Source organism: Oncorhynchus keta, chromosome 26 (assembly GCF_023373465.1).
Source record: "Oncorhynchus keta strain PuntledgeMale-10-30-2019 chromosome 26, Oket_V2, whole genome shotgun sequence".
NCBI classification, from domain to species: domain Eukaryota; kingdom Metazoa; phylum Chordata; class Actinopteri; order Salmoniformes; family Salmonidae; genus Oncorhynchus; species Oncorhynchus keta.
The window spans coordinates 44,375,264-44,388,060 of NC_068446.1; the positions used below are offsets into that span (position 1 = coordinate 44,375,264).

Consider the following 12,797-nt stretch of genomic DNA (forward strand, 5'->3'; position numbering starts at 1 on the left):
TGGTTAGACATCTCATTGCCCCCTATGAGTACCTGGTTAGACATCTCATTGCCCCCTATGAGTACCTGGTTAGACATCTCATTGCCCCCTATGAGTACCTGGTTAGACATCTCATTGCCCCCTATGAGTACCTGGTTAGACATCTCATTGCCCCCTATGAGTACCTGGTTAGACATCTCATTGCCCCCCTATGAGTACCTGGTTAGACATCTCAATGCCCCCCTATGAGTACCTGGTAAGACATCTCATTGCCCCCTATGAGTACCTGGTTAGACATCTCATTGCCCCCCTATGAGTACCTGGTTAGACATCTCATTGCCCCCTATGAGTACCTGGTTAGACATCTCATTGCCCCCCTATGAGTACCTGGTAAGACATCTCATTGCCCCCATGTGAATACCTGGTGTTTCCTGGTTTAGCTATGGGGACTATTAGACTGTGTTTCCTGGTTTAACTATGGGGACTATTAGACTGTGTTTCCTGGTTTAACTATGGGGACCATTAGACTGTGTTTCCTGGTTTAACTATGGGGACTACTAGACTGTGTTTCCTGGTTTAACTATGGGGACTACTAGACTGTGTTTCCTGGTTTAACTATGGGGACTATTAGACTGTGTTTCCTGGTTTAACTATGGGGACTATTAGACTGTGTTTCCTGGTTTAGCTATGGGGACTATTAGACTGTGTTTCCTGGTTTAGCTATGGGGACTATTAGACTGTGTTTCCTGGTTTAACTATGGGGACTATTAGACTGTGTTTCCTGGTTTAGCTATGGGGACCATTAGACTGTGTTTCCTGGTTTAACTATGGGGACTATTAGACTGTGTTTCCTGGTTTAACTATGGGGACTACTAGACTGTGTTTCCTGGTTTAGCTATGGGGACTATTAGACTGTGTTTCCTGGTTTAACTATGGGGACTATTAGACTGTGTTTCCTGGTTTAACTATGGGGACTATTAGACTGTGTTTTTCCTGGTTTAGCAAAAATATGGGGACCATTTCAGACTGTGTTTCCTGGTTTAACATTTCATATCATACTCGGACTATATCATACTGTGTTTTCCTGGTTTAACATTTCATGGGGACTACTCAGACTGTGTTTCCTTTTAGCTATGGGGACCATATCAGACTGTGTTTCATTTTAACTATGGGGACTTTCACTAGACTGTTTATCATACTGGTTTAACATTTACATTTACATTTACATTTAAGTCATTTAGAGACTGTGTTTCCTGGTTTAGCTATGGGGACCATTATGACATGTGGAACAGCCACTTTACTGTTCCTGGTTTAACTATGGGGACTACTAGACTGTGTTTCCTGGTTTAACTATGGGGACTATTAGACTGTGTTTCCTGGTTTAGCTATGGGGACTATTAGACTGTGTTTCCTGGTTTAACTATGGGGACTATTAGACTGTGTTTCCTGGTTTAGCCTGGAGGTACTGGGGACTATTAGACTGTGTTTCCTGGTTTAACTGGAAGCCAGTGGGGACTATTAGACTGTGTTTCCTGGTTTAGCTATGGGGACTACTACAGCGTGTTCCCAGGCCTTTGACAAGTAATATTGCTGTTTCCTGTGTACTCTGTTTATAAAATTATGTTAGTGGAATTGTCTGATCACGGGTTTTCAGAAACATTTCATATCATGGACTCGGTCTTAACATTTCATATCATACTGGTCTTAGCATTTCAGACATATCATACTGGTCTTAACATTTCATATCATACTAGGTCTTAACATTTCATATCATACTTGGTCTTAACATTTCATATCATACTGGTGAGGAGACTTAACATTTCATATCATACGTCGGTCTGCCTAACTCGGAGAGGGTAACATTTCATATCATACTAGGTCTTAACATTTCAGATCATACTTTAGCGGTGCGGTCTTAACATTTCATATCATACTCAACCTGACTGAACATTTCATATCAGAGCTGGCCAAGACCTTAACATTTCATATCATACATCGGAGGGATCTTAACATTTCATATCATACTCGGTCTTAAGCATCCAGCTGTTTTACTCGCCTTCATTAAAGCCAATGGTCAACAACCTTTTCTGAGTCAAGATCACTTTCATCTGGAGTCAGAAAAGCAAGCTGAGATCTACTGCTCAAATTGTTTTTGTTTTTTAAATTAACCCATCTGCAAACAGTTTTGTAGGAATGAAAGAGCTTCCTAGGGTTAGAGGCCTTGGAATTTAGATTATCACAGCATATTGGCTAGGTGATTGGCCTGCCAATATTATTAATCAGACCATATTATATTTCAAAACCCGAGTTTAGATTTTTTTTTAAATAGATCAGTTGGTTTAGCACTTTTTACTGCATCTGATGGTCAACGAGGTCAAATCATGACATCAGTGATCTTCAGGTCGAAAAGTTGGATCTCTAGAAAGATGCCTTTATGACTTGGAAATTCGGGTTAAGTGACCATTCAAAACAAAACAAAAATCTGCTCTCTCCTTCCTTTCCTCCGGTGAGACTGACCAGAGAGAGGGGACACCGTCTTCCACCTGCTCTCTCCTTCCTTTCCTCCGGTGAGACTGACCAGAGAGAGGGGACACCGTCTTCCACCTGCTCTCTCCTTCCTTTCCTCCGGTGAGACTGACCAGAGAGAGGGGACACCGTCTTCCACCTGCTCTCTCCTTCCTTTCCTCCGGTGAGACTGACCAAAGAGAGGGGACACCGTCTTCCACCTGCTCTCTCCTTCCTTTCCTCCGGTGAGACTGACCATAGAGAGGGGCCGCCGTCTTCCACCTGCTCTCTCCTTCCTTTCCTCCGGTGAGACTGACCAGAGAGAGGGGACACCATCTTCCACCTGCTCTCGCCTTCCTTTCCTCCGGTGAGACTGACCAGAGAGAGGTGAGACTGACCAGAGAGAGGGGACACCGTCTTCCACCTGCTCTCTCCTTCCTTTCCTCCGGTGAGACTGACCAGAGAGAGGTGAGACTGACCAGAGAGAGGGGACACCGTCTTCCACCTGCTCTCTCCTTCCTTTCCTCCGGTGAGACTGACCAGAGAGAGGTGAGACTGACCAGAGAGAGGTGAGACTGACCAGAGAGAGGTGAGACTGACCAGAGAGAGGGGACACCGTCTTCCACCTGCTCTCTCCTTCCTTTCCTCCGGTGAGACTGACCAGAGAGAGGTGAGACTGACCAGAGAGAGGGGCCGCCGTTTTCCACCTGCTCTCTCCTTCCTTTCCTCCGTTGAGACTGACCAGAGAGAGAGGACACCGTCTTCCACCTGCTCTCTCCTTCCTTTCCTCCGGTGAGACTGACCAGAGAGAGGGGACACCATCTTCCACCTGCTCTCTCCTTCCTTTCCTCCGGTGAGACTGACCAGAGAGAGAAGACACCGTCTTCCACCTGCTCTCTCCTTCCTTTCCTCCGGTGAGACTGACCAGAGAGAGGGGACACCGTCTTCCACCTGCTCTCTCCTTCCTTTCCTCCGGTGAGACTGACCAGAGAGAAGTGAGACTGTCCAGAGAGAGGTGAGACTGACCAGAGAGAGGGGAGACTGACCAGAGAGAGGTGAGACTGACCAGAGAGAGGTGAGACTGACCAGAGAGAGGGGACACCGTCTTCCACCTGATGGCGAAACACGAGTCACACTGCATCTGCCTCATGCACAAATCCACATTGTTCGTATGACAAAAAAAATATATACATTTGTTTAAATAACGACTTCCGGCGCCGACAGAGATGGCCGCCTCACTTCGCGTTCCTAGGAAACTATGCAGTATTTAGTTTTTTTGATGTTTTATTTTTTACATTGTTACCATAGGCAGGTTTTATTACATACAGTCAGGAAGAACTATTGGATGAAAGAGCAACGTCAACTTACCAACATTACGAACAGGAATACGACTTTCCCCGAAGCGGATCCTCTGTTTGGTCCACCACCCAGGACAATGGATCGGATCCCAGTAGGCAACCAAAAATACTCACAAACTTCTACAGATGCACAATCGAGAGCATCCTGGCGGGCTGTATCACCGCCTGGTACGGCAACTGCTCCACCCACAACCGTAAGGCTCTCCAGAGGGTAGTGAGGTCTGCACAACGCATCACCGGGGGCAAACTACCTGCCCTCCAGGACACCTACACCACCCGATGTCACAGGAAGGCCAAAAACATCAAGGACATCAACCACCCGAGCCACTGCCTGTTCACCCCGCTATCATCCAGAAGGAGAGGTCAGTACAGGTGCATCAAAGCTGGGACCGAGAGACTGAAAAACAGCTTCTATCTCAAGGCCACCAGACTGTTAAACAGCCACGACTAACATTGAGTGGCTGCTGCCAACACACTCAACTCTAGTCACTCGACTCAACTCTCGTCACTTTAACAATGAAAATTGCATGTAATAACTGTATCACTAGCCACTTTAAACAATGCCACTTTATATAATGTTTACATACCCTACATTACTCATCTCATATGTACAGTGGGGCAAAAAAGTATTTATTCAGCCACCAATTGTGCAAGTTCTCCCCCTTAAAAAGAAGAGAGAGGCCTGAAATTTTCATCATAGGTACACTTCAACTATGACAGACAAAATGAGAAAAAAAATCCAGAAAATCACATTGTAGGATTTTTAATGAATTTATTAGCAAATTATGGTGGAAAATAAGTATCTTAAGCCTTTATTGTTCGTTGGCTTTTCCACAGAAATGTTTGGTGTTCCACTAGGAATGCTTTGAAGGTCGACCGGTTGGCGACCACTGATCTAAGTCACAGAGAATTCTGCATCCCAAAAGCTGCACTAACATGTCTGTTTTCTCCTCATCTGTCCATGTCTGTTTTCTCCTCATCTGTCCATGTCTGTTTTCTCCTCATCTGTCCATGTCTGTTTTCTCCTCATCTGTCCATGTCTGTTTTCTCCTCATCTGTCCATGTCTGTTTTCTCCTCATCTGTCCATGTCGTCTTCTCCTCATCTGTCCATGTCTGTTTTCTCCTCATCTGTCCATGTCGTCTTCTCCTCATCTGTCCATGTCTGTTTTCTCCTCATCTGTTCATGTCTGTTTTCTCCTCATCTGTCCATGTCTGTTTTCTCTTCATCTGTTCATGTCGTCTTCTCCTCATCTGTCCATGTCTGCTTTCTCCTCATCTGTCCATGTCTGTTTTCTCCTCATCTGTCCATGTCTGTTTTCTCCTCATCTGTCCATGTCTGTTTTCTCCTCATCTGTCCATGTCTGCTTTCTCCTCATCTGTCCATGTCTGTTTTCTCCTCATCTGTCCATGTCTGCTTTCTCCTCATCTGTCCATGTCTGTTTTCTCCTCATCTGTCCATGTATGTTTTCTCCTCATCTGTCCATGTCTGTTTTCTCCTCATCTGTCCATGTCTGTTTTCTCCTCATCTGTCCATGTCTGTTTTCTCTCATCTGTCCATGTCTGTCCATCCTCATCTGTCCATGTCTGTTTTTTCTCCTCATCTGTCCATGTCTGTTTTCTCCTCATCTGTCCATGTCTGTTTTCTCCTCATCTGTCCATGTCTGTTTTCTCCTCATCTGTCCATGTCTGTTTCTCCTCATCTGTCCATGTCTGTTTTCTCCTCATCTGTCCATGTCTGTTTTCTCCTCATCTGTCCATGTCTGCTTTCTCCTCATCTGTCCATGTCTGTTTTCTCCTCATCTGTCCATGTCTGTTTTCTCCTCATCTGTCCATGTCTGTTTTCTCCTCATCTGTCCATGTCTGTTTTCTCCTCATCTGTCCATGTCTGTTTTCTCCTCATCTGTCCATGTCTGCTTTCTCCTCATCTGTCCATGTCTGTTTTCTCCTCATCTGTCCATGTCTGCTTTCTCCTCATCTGTCCATGTCTGTTTTCTCCTCATCTGTCCATGTCTGTTTTCTCCTCATCTGTCCATGTCTGCTTTCTCCTCATCTGTCCATGTCTGTTTTCTCCTCATCTGTCCATGTCTGTTTTCTCCTCATCTGTCCATGTCTGTTTTCTCCTCATCTGTCCATGTCTGCTTTCTCCTCATCTGTCCATGTCGTCTTCTCCTCATCTGTTCATGTCTGTTTTCTCTTCATCTGTTCATGTCGTCTTCTCCTCATCTGTCCATGTCTGCTTTCTCCTCATCTGTCCATGTCTGTTTTCTCCTCATCTGTCCATGTCTGTTTTCTCCTCATCTGTCCATGTCTGTTTTCTCCTCATCTGTCCATGTCTGTTTTCTCCTCATCTGTCCATGTCTGCTTTCTCCTCATCTGTCCATGTCGTCTTCTCCTCATCTGTCCATGTCGTTTTCTCCTCATCTGTCCATGTCGTCTTCTCCTCATCTGTCCATGTCTGCTTTCTCCTCATCTGTCCATGTCGTTTTCTCCTCATCTGTCCATGTCTGCTTTCTCCTCATCTGTCCATGTCTGTTTTCTCCTCATCTGTCCATGTCTGTTTTCTCCTCATCTGTTCATGTCTGTTTTCTCCTCATCTGTTCATGTCTGTTTTCTCCTCATCTGTCCATGTCTGCTTTCTCCTCATCTGTCCATGTCTGTTTTCTCCTCATCTGTTCATGTCTGTTTTCTCCTCATCTGTTCATGTCTGTTTTCTCCTCATCTGTCCATGTCTGTTTTCTCCTCATCTGTTCATGTCTGTTTTCTCCTCATCTGTCCATGTCTGCTTTCTCCTCATCTGTCCATGTCTGCTTTCTCCTCATCTGTCGATATCTGTTTTCTCCTCATCTGTCCATGTCTGCTTTCTCCTCATCTGTCCATGTCGTCTTCTCCTCATCTGTCCATGTCTGCTTTCTCCTCATCTGTCCATGTCGTTTTCTCTTCATCTGTCCATGTCTGTTTTCTCCTCATCTGTCCATGTCGTCTTCTCTTCATCTGTCCATGTCTGCTTTCTCCTCATCTGTCCATGTCTGTTTTCTCCTCATCTGTTCATGTCTGTTTTCTCCTCATCTGTCCATGTCTGCTTTCTCCTCATCTGTTCATGTCTGTTTTCTCCTCATCTGTCCATGTCTGCTTTCTCCTCATCTGTCCATGTCTGTTTTCTCCTCATCTGTTCATGTCTGTTTTCTCCTCATCTGTCCATGTCTGCTTTCTCCTCATCTGTCCATGTCGTATTCTCCTCATCTGTCCATGTCTGTTTTCTCCTCATCTGTTCATGTCTGTTTTCTCCTCATCTGTTCATGTCTGTTTTCTCCTCATCTGTCCATGTCTGTTTTCTCCTCATCTGTCCATGTCTGTTTTCTCCTCATCTGTCCATGTCTGTTTTCTCCTCATCTGTCCATGTCTGTTTTCTCCTCATCTGTCCATGTCTGTTTTCTCCTCATCTGTCCATGTCTGTTTTCTCCTCATCTGTCCATGTCTGTTTTCTCCTCATCTGTCCATGTCTGCTTTCTCCTCATCTGTCCATGTCTGTTTTCTCCTCATCTGTCCCTGTCGTCTTCTCTTCATCTGTTCATGTCTGTTTTCTCCTCATCTGTCCATGTCTGTTTTCTCCTCATCTGTCCATGTCTGTTTTCTCCTCATCTGTCCATGTCGTTTTCTCCTCATCTGTCCATGTCTGTTTTCTCCTCATCTGTTCATGTCTGTTTTCTCCTCATCTGTCCATGTCTGTTTTCTCCTCATCTGTCCATGTCGTTTTCTCCTCATCTGTCCATGTCGTCTTCTCCTCATCTGTCCATGTCGTTTTCTCCTCATCTGTCCATATCTGTTTTCTCCTCATCTGTTCATGTCTGTTTTCTCCTCATCTGTTCATATCTGTTTTCTCCTCATCTGTTCATGTCTGTTTTCTCCTCATCTGTTCATGTCTGTTTTCTCCTCATCTGTCCATGTCTGTTTTCTCCTCATCTGTCCATGTCTGTTTTCTCCTCATCTGTCCATGTCTGTTTTCTCATCATCTGTCCATGTCTGTTTTCTCCTCATCTGTCCATGTCTGGTTTCTCCTCATCTGTTCATGTCTGTTTTCTCCTCATCTGTCCATGTCTGCTTTCTCCTCATCTGTCCATGTCGTCTTCTCCTCATCTGTCCATGTCTGTTTTCTCCTCATCTGTCCATGTCGTCTTCTCCTCATCTGTCCATGTCGTCTTCTCCTCATCTGTCCATGTCTGTTTTCTCTTCATCTGTCCATGTCTGTTTTCTCCTCATATGTCCATGTCTGCTTTCTCCTCATCTGTTCATGTCTGTTTTCTCCTCATCTGTCCATGTCTGTTTTCTCCTCATCTGTCCATGTCTGTTTTCTCCTCATCTGTCCATGTCTGTTTTCTCCTCATCTGTCCATGTCTGTTTTCTCCTCATCTGTCCATGTCTGTTTTCTCCTCATCTGTCCATGTCTGTTTTCTCCTCATCTGTCCATGTCTGTTTTCTCCTCATCTGTCCATGTCTGCTTTCTCCTCATCTGTCCATGTCTGCTTTCTCCTCATCTGTTCATGTCTGTTTTCTCCTCATCTGTTCATGTCTGTTTTCTCCTCATCTGTCCATGTCTGTTTTCTCCTCATCTGTCCATGTCTGTTTTCTCCTCATCTGTCCATGTCTGTTTTCTCCTCATCTGTCCATGTCTGCTTTCTCCTCATCTGTCCATGTCTGTTTTCTTTCGTCTTCTCATCTGTCCATGTCTGTTTTCTCCTCATCTGTCCATGTCTGTTTTCTCCTCATCTGTCCATGTCTGTTTTCTCCTCATCTGTCCATGTCTGTTTTCTCCTCATCTGTCCATGTCTGTTTTCTCCTCATCTGTCCATGTCTGTTTTCTCCTCATCTGTCCATGTCTGTTTTCTCCTCATCTGTCCATGTCTGTTTTCTCCTCATCTGTCCATGTCTGCTTTCTCCTCATCTGTCCATGTCTGCTTTCTCCTCATCTGTCCATGTCTGTTTTCTCCTCATCTGTCCATGTCTGTTTTCTCCTCATCTGTCCATGTCTGCTTTCTCCTCATCTGTCCATGTCTGTTTTCTCCTCATCTGTCCATGTCTGTTTTCTCCTCATCTGTCCATGTCTGCTTTCTCCTCATCTGTCCATGTCTGCTTTCTCCTCATCTGTCCATGTCTGTTTTCTCCTCATCTGTCCATGTCTGCTTTCTCCTCATCTGTTCATGTCTGCTTTCTCCTCATCTGTTCATGTCTGCTTTCTCCTCATCTGTCCATGTCTGTTTTCTCCTCATCTGTCCATGTCTGTTTTCTCCTCATCTGTCCATGTCTGTTTTCTCCTCATCTGTCCATGTCGTCTTCTCCTCATCTGTCCATGTCTGTTTTCTCCTCATCTGTCCATGTCTGCTTTCTCCTCATCTGTCCATGTCGTCTTCTCCTCATCTGTCCATGTCTGTTTTCTCCTCATCTGTCCATGTCGTCTTCTCCTCATCTGTCCATGTCTGTTTTCTCCTCATCTGTCCATGTCTGTTTTCTCCTCATCTGTCCATGTCTGCTTTCTCCTCATCTGTCCATGTCGTATTCTCCTCATCTGTCCATGTCTGTTTTCTCCTCATCTGTCCATGTCTGCTTTCTCCTCATCTGTCCATGTCGTATTCTCCTCATCTGTCCATGTCTGTTTTCTCCTCATCTGTTCATGTCTGCTTTCTCCTCATCTGTCCATGTCGTATTCTCCTCATCTGTCCATGTCGTATTCTCCTCATCTGTCCATGTCTGTTTTCTCCTCATCTGTCCATGTCGTATTCTCCTCATCTGTCCATGTCGTATTCTCCTCATCTGTCCATGTCTGTTTTCTCCTCATCTGTCCATGTCTGTTTTCTCCTCATCTGTCCATGTCGTATTCTCCTCATCTGTCCATGTCTGTTTTCTCCTCATCTGTCCATGTCGTCTTCTCCTCATCTGTCCATGTCTGCTTTCTCCTCATCTGTCCATGTCTGTTTTCTCCTCATCTGTTCATGTCTGTCTTCTCCTCATCTGTCCATGTCTGTCTTCTCCTCATCTGTTCATGTCTGCTTTCTCCTCATCTGTCCATGTCGTCTTCTCCTCATCTGTCCATGTCGTCTTCTCCTCATCTGTCCATGTCTGCTTTCTCCTCATCTGTTCATGTCTGTTTTCTCCTCATCTGTTCATGTCTGCTTTCTCCTCATCTGTCCATGTCTGCTTTCTCCTCATCTGTCCATGTCTGCTTTCTCCTCATCTGTTCATGTCTGTTTTCTCCTCATCTGTTCATGTCTGTTTTCTCCTCATCTGTCCATGTCTGCTTTCTCCTCATCTGTCCATGTCTGTTTTCTCCTCATCTGTCCATGTCTGTTTTCTCCTCATCTGTCCATGTCTGCTTTCTCCTCATCTGTCCATGTCTGTTTTCTCCTCATCTGTCCATGTCTGTTTTCTCCTCATCTGTTCATGTCTGTTTTCTCCTCATCTGTCCATGTCTGCTTTCTCCTCATCTGTCCATGTCTGTTTTCTCCTCATCTGTCCATGTCTGCTTTCTCCTCATCTGTTCATGTCTGCTTTCTCCTCATCTGTTCATGTCTGCTTTCTCCTCATCTGTCCATATCTGCTTTCTCCTCATCTGTTCATGTCTGTCTTCTCCTCATCTGTCCATGTCTGCTTTCTCCTCATCTGTCCATGTCTGCTTTCTCCTCATCTGTCCATGTCTGTTTTCTCCTCATCTGTCCATGTCTGTTTTCTCCTCATCTGTTCATGTCTGTTTTCTCCTCATCTGTCCATGTCTGTTTTCTCCTCATCTGTCCATGTCTGTTTTCTCCTCATCGGTCCATGTCTGCTTTCTCCTCATCTGTCTGGATGGACCGTCTGTGGATGCCGTTCATTTTCCTGATTATTCCCCACAAAGCCCGTATGTTTGTGTCCCAGGCAATGCTGCCACAGTACTTCCTCCAATAAACTGTGTGATTCTTCTTGCTAATGCTCTTTTTCTTTGATAATCTATTAGTTCTGTGAACCTGTGAGTTCTTTAAGGCTCTAAAAGCTTATCTTTTTTTTGTCTTTGACAGCTGTCTGGCACTCACCTGACCAGCAGGGGACAGCCTTGCCCTTTCTGAATGATTTGGAGTTAATGATGGATTCTTCGGCTGCTCTGTCTACGAGAGTTTCATTGTCTTGGTCAGGGTCTCCTTGTTTATGGAAAATAGTTCATTTCTTCGTTGGCCTTGTTTTGGAACTCTTCCTATTTGGCTCTGTGGAAGTAGCACTGTTACCCGGGTTCGATTCCCGGCTGTATCACAACCGGCCGTGATTGGGAGGCCAATAGGGTGGCGCACAATTGGTCCAGCGTCGTCCGGGTTAGGGTTTAGCTCTTCAATGTAAATAAGGATTTGTTCTTAAGTGAATTACCTAGTTAAATAAAAATACATTTTTTTTAAAGCACCGGGCTGTTACCAACCCCTTGTTTCTCACTACCACTAACCCAGTAGTGCACTATATAGGAGAATGGTCACTACCCACCATGGATTTATCTAGAACAAAACAAAAAGTAACCAATTGTCATACTTGAGTAAAAGTATGGATACTTTAATGGAAAATGACTCAAGTAAAAGTGAAAGTCACACAGTAAAATCCTACTTGAGTACTACTTCTAAAAGTATTTGGTTTTAATATACTTAGGTATTGAAAGTAAAAGTATAAATCAATTAGAATTCCCTAAATATAAAAGATGTGGATGGCCTCCAACACATCATTTACAAACTAAGCATGTGTGTTTAGTGAGTCCACCAGATCAAAGACAGCAGGGATGACCAGGGATGTTCTCTTGATAAGTGCGTGAATTGGACCATTTTCCTGTCCTGCTAAACATTCAAAATGTAACGAGTACTTTTTGGGTGTCAGAGAAAATGTATGGAGTAAAAAGTACATGATTTTATTTAGGAGTGAACTAAAAGTTCTAAAAGTCCTCCACCGTGACCTTTCTGCCAGTCTTTTCTCATTCCAACATAACCAGAGATGTCTGTCTTCTGGCCCTTCTGTGTATTTAAAAAAAAAAATAATGTCCGTTGGAAATAAGACTCCTGGCATTCCCCTGCAGGACCCATAGGCCCGTTTTATCCTGGATGTGTTGAGTGAGTTCCTCTGCTTGAAGGTCTATGTTCTTTCCTCCCCTCTCGTCCCCTCCCCTTCTCTCTCCTTCTCTGACCCCCCCCTCTCCCCCCTTCTCTCCTCTCGTCCCCTCCCCTTCTCTCTCCTTCTCTGACCCCCCCTCCTCTCCCCCCTTCTCTCCTCTCGTCCCCTCCCCTTCTCTGACCACCCTCCTCTCCCCCTTCTCTCCTCTCGTCCCCTCCCCTTCTCTCCCCTTCTCTGACCCCCCTCCTCTCCCCCCTTCTCTCCTCTCGTCCCCTCCCCTTCTCTGACCCCCTCCTCTCCCCCTTCTCTCCTCTCGTCCCCTCCCCTTCTCTGCCCCCCCTCTCCCCCCTTCTCTCCTCTCGTCCCCTCCCCTTCTCTGACCCCCCCTCCTCTCCCCCCTTCTCTCCTCTCGTCCCCTCCCCTTCTCTCTCCTTCTCTGACCCCCCCTCCTCTCCCCCTTCTCTCCTCTCGTCCCCTCCCCTTCACTCCCCTTCTCTGACCCCCCTCCTCTCCCCCTTCTCTCCTCTCGTCCCCTCCCCTTCTCTCCCCTTCTCTGACCCCCTCCTCTCCCCCTTCTCTCCTCTCGTCCCCTCCCCTTCTCTCCCCTTCTCTGACCCCCTCCTCTCCCCCTTTCTCTCCTCTCGTCCCCTCCCCTTCTCTCCCCTTCTCTGACCCCCCCTCGTCTCCCCCCTTCTCTCCTCTCGTCCCCTCCCCTTCTCTCCCCTTCTCTGACCCCCCTCCTCTCCCCCCTTCTCTCCTCTCGTCCCCTACCATTCTCTCCCCTTCTCTCCTCTCCTCTCCTCCCCTCCCATTCTTTCCTCTCCTAACAAGCTATATAGGTTATATTA

General features: G+C 45.8%; 1 protein-coding gene across 1 annotated transcript in view; it reads left to right on the forward strand.

Moving 5' to 3' along the window:
- LOC127912214 (keratin-associated protein 10-6-like) overlaps positions 1–10,833 on the forward strand; it is a 76,719-nt gene extending 65,886 nt beyond the window's left edge. Inside the window, exon 3 of the mRNA XM_052481129.1 lies at positions 10,826–10,833. Within this exon, the coding sequence (XP_052337089.1) occupies positions 10,826–10,833 (8 nt within the window). The remainder of the gene's footprint in view (positions 1–10,825) is intronic.
- The last annotated feature ends 1,964 nt before the right edge of the window (positions 10,834–12,797 follow it).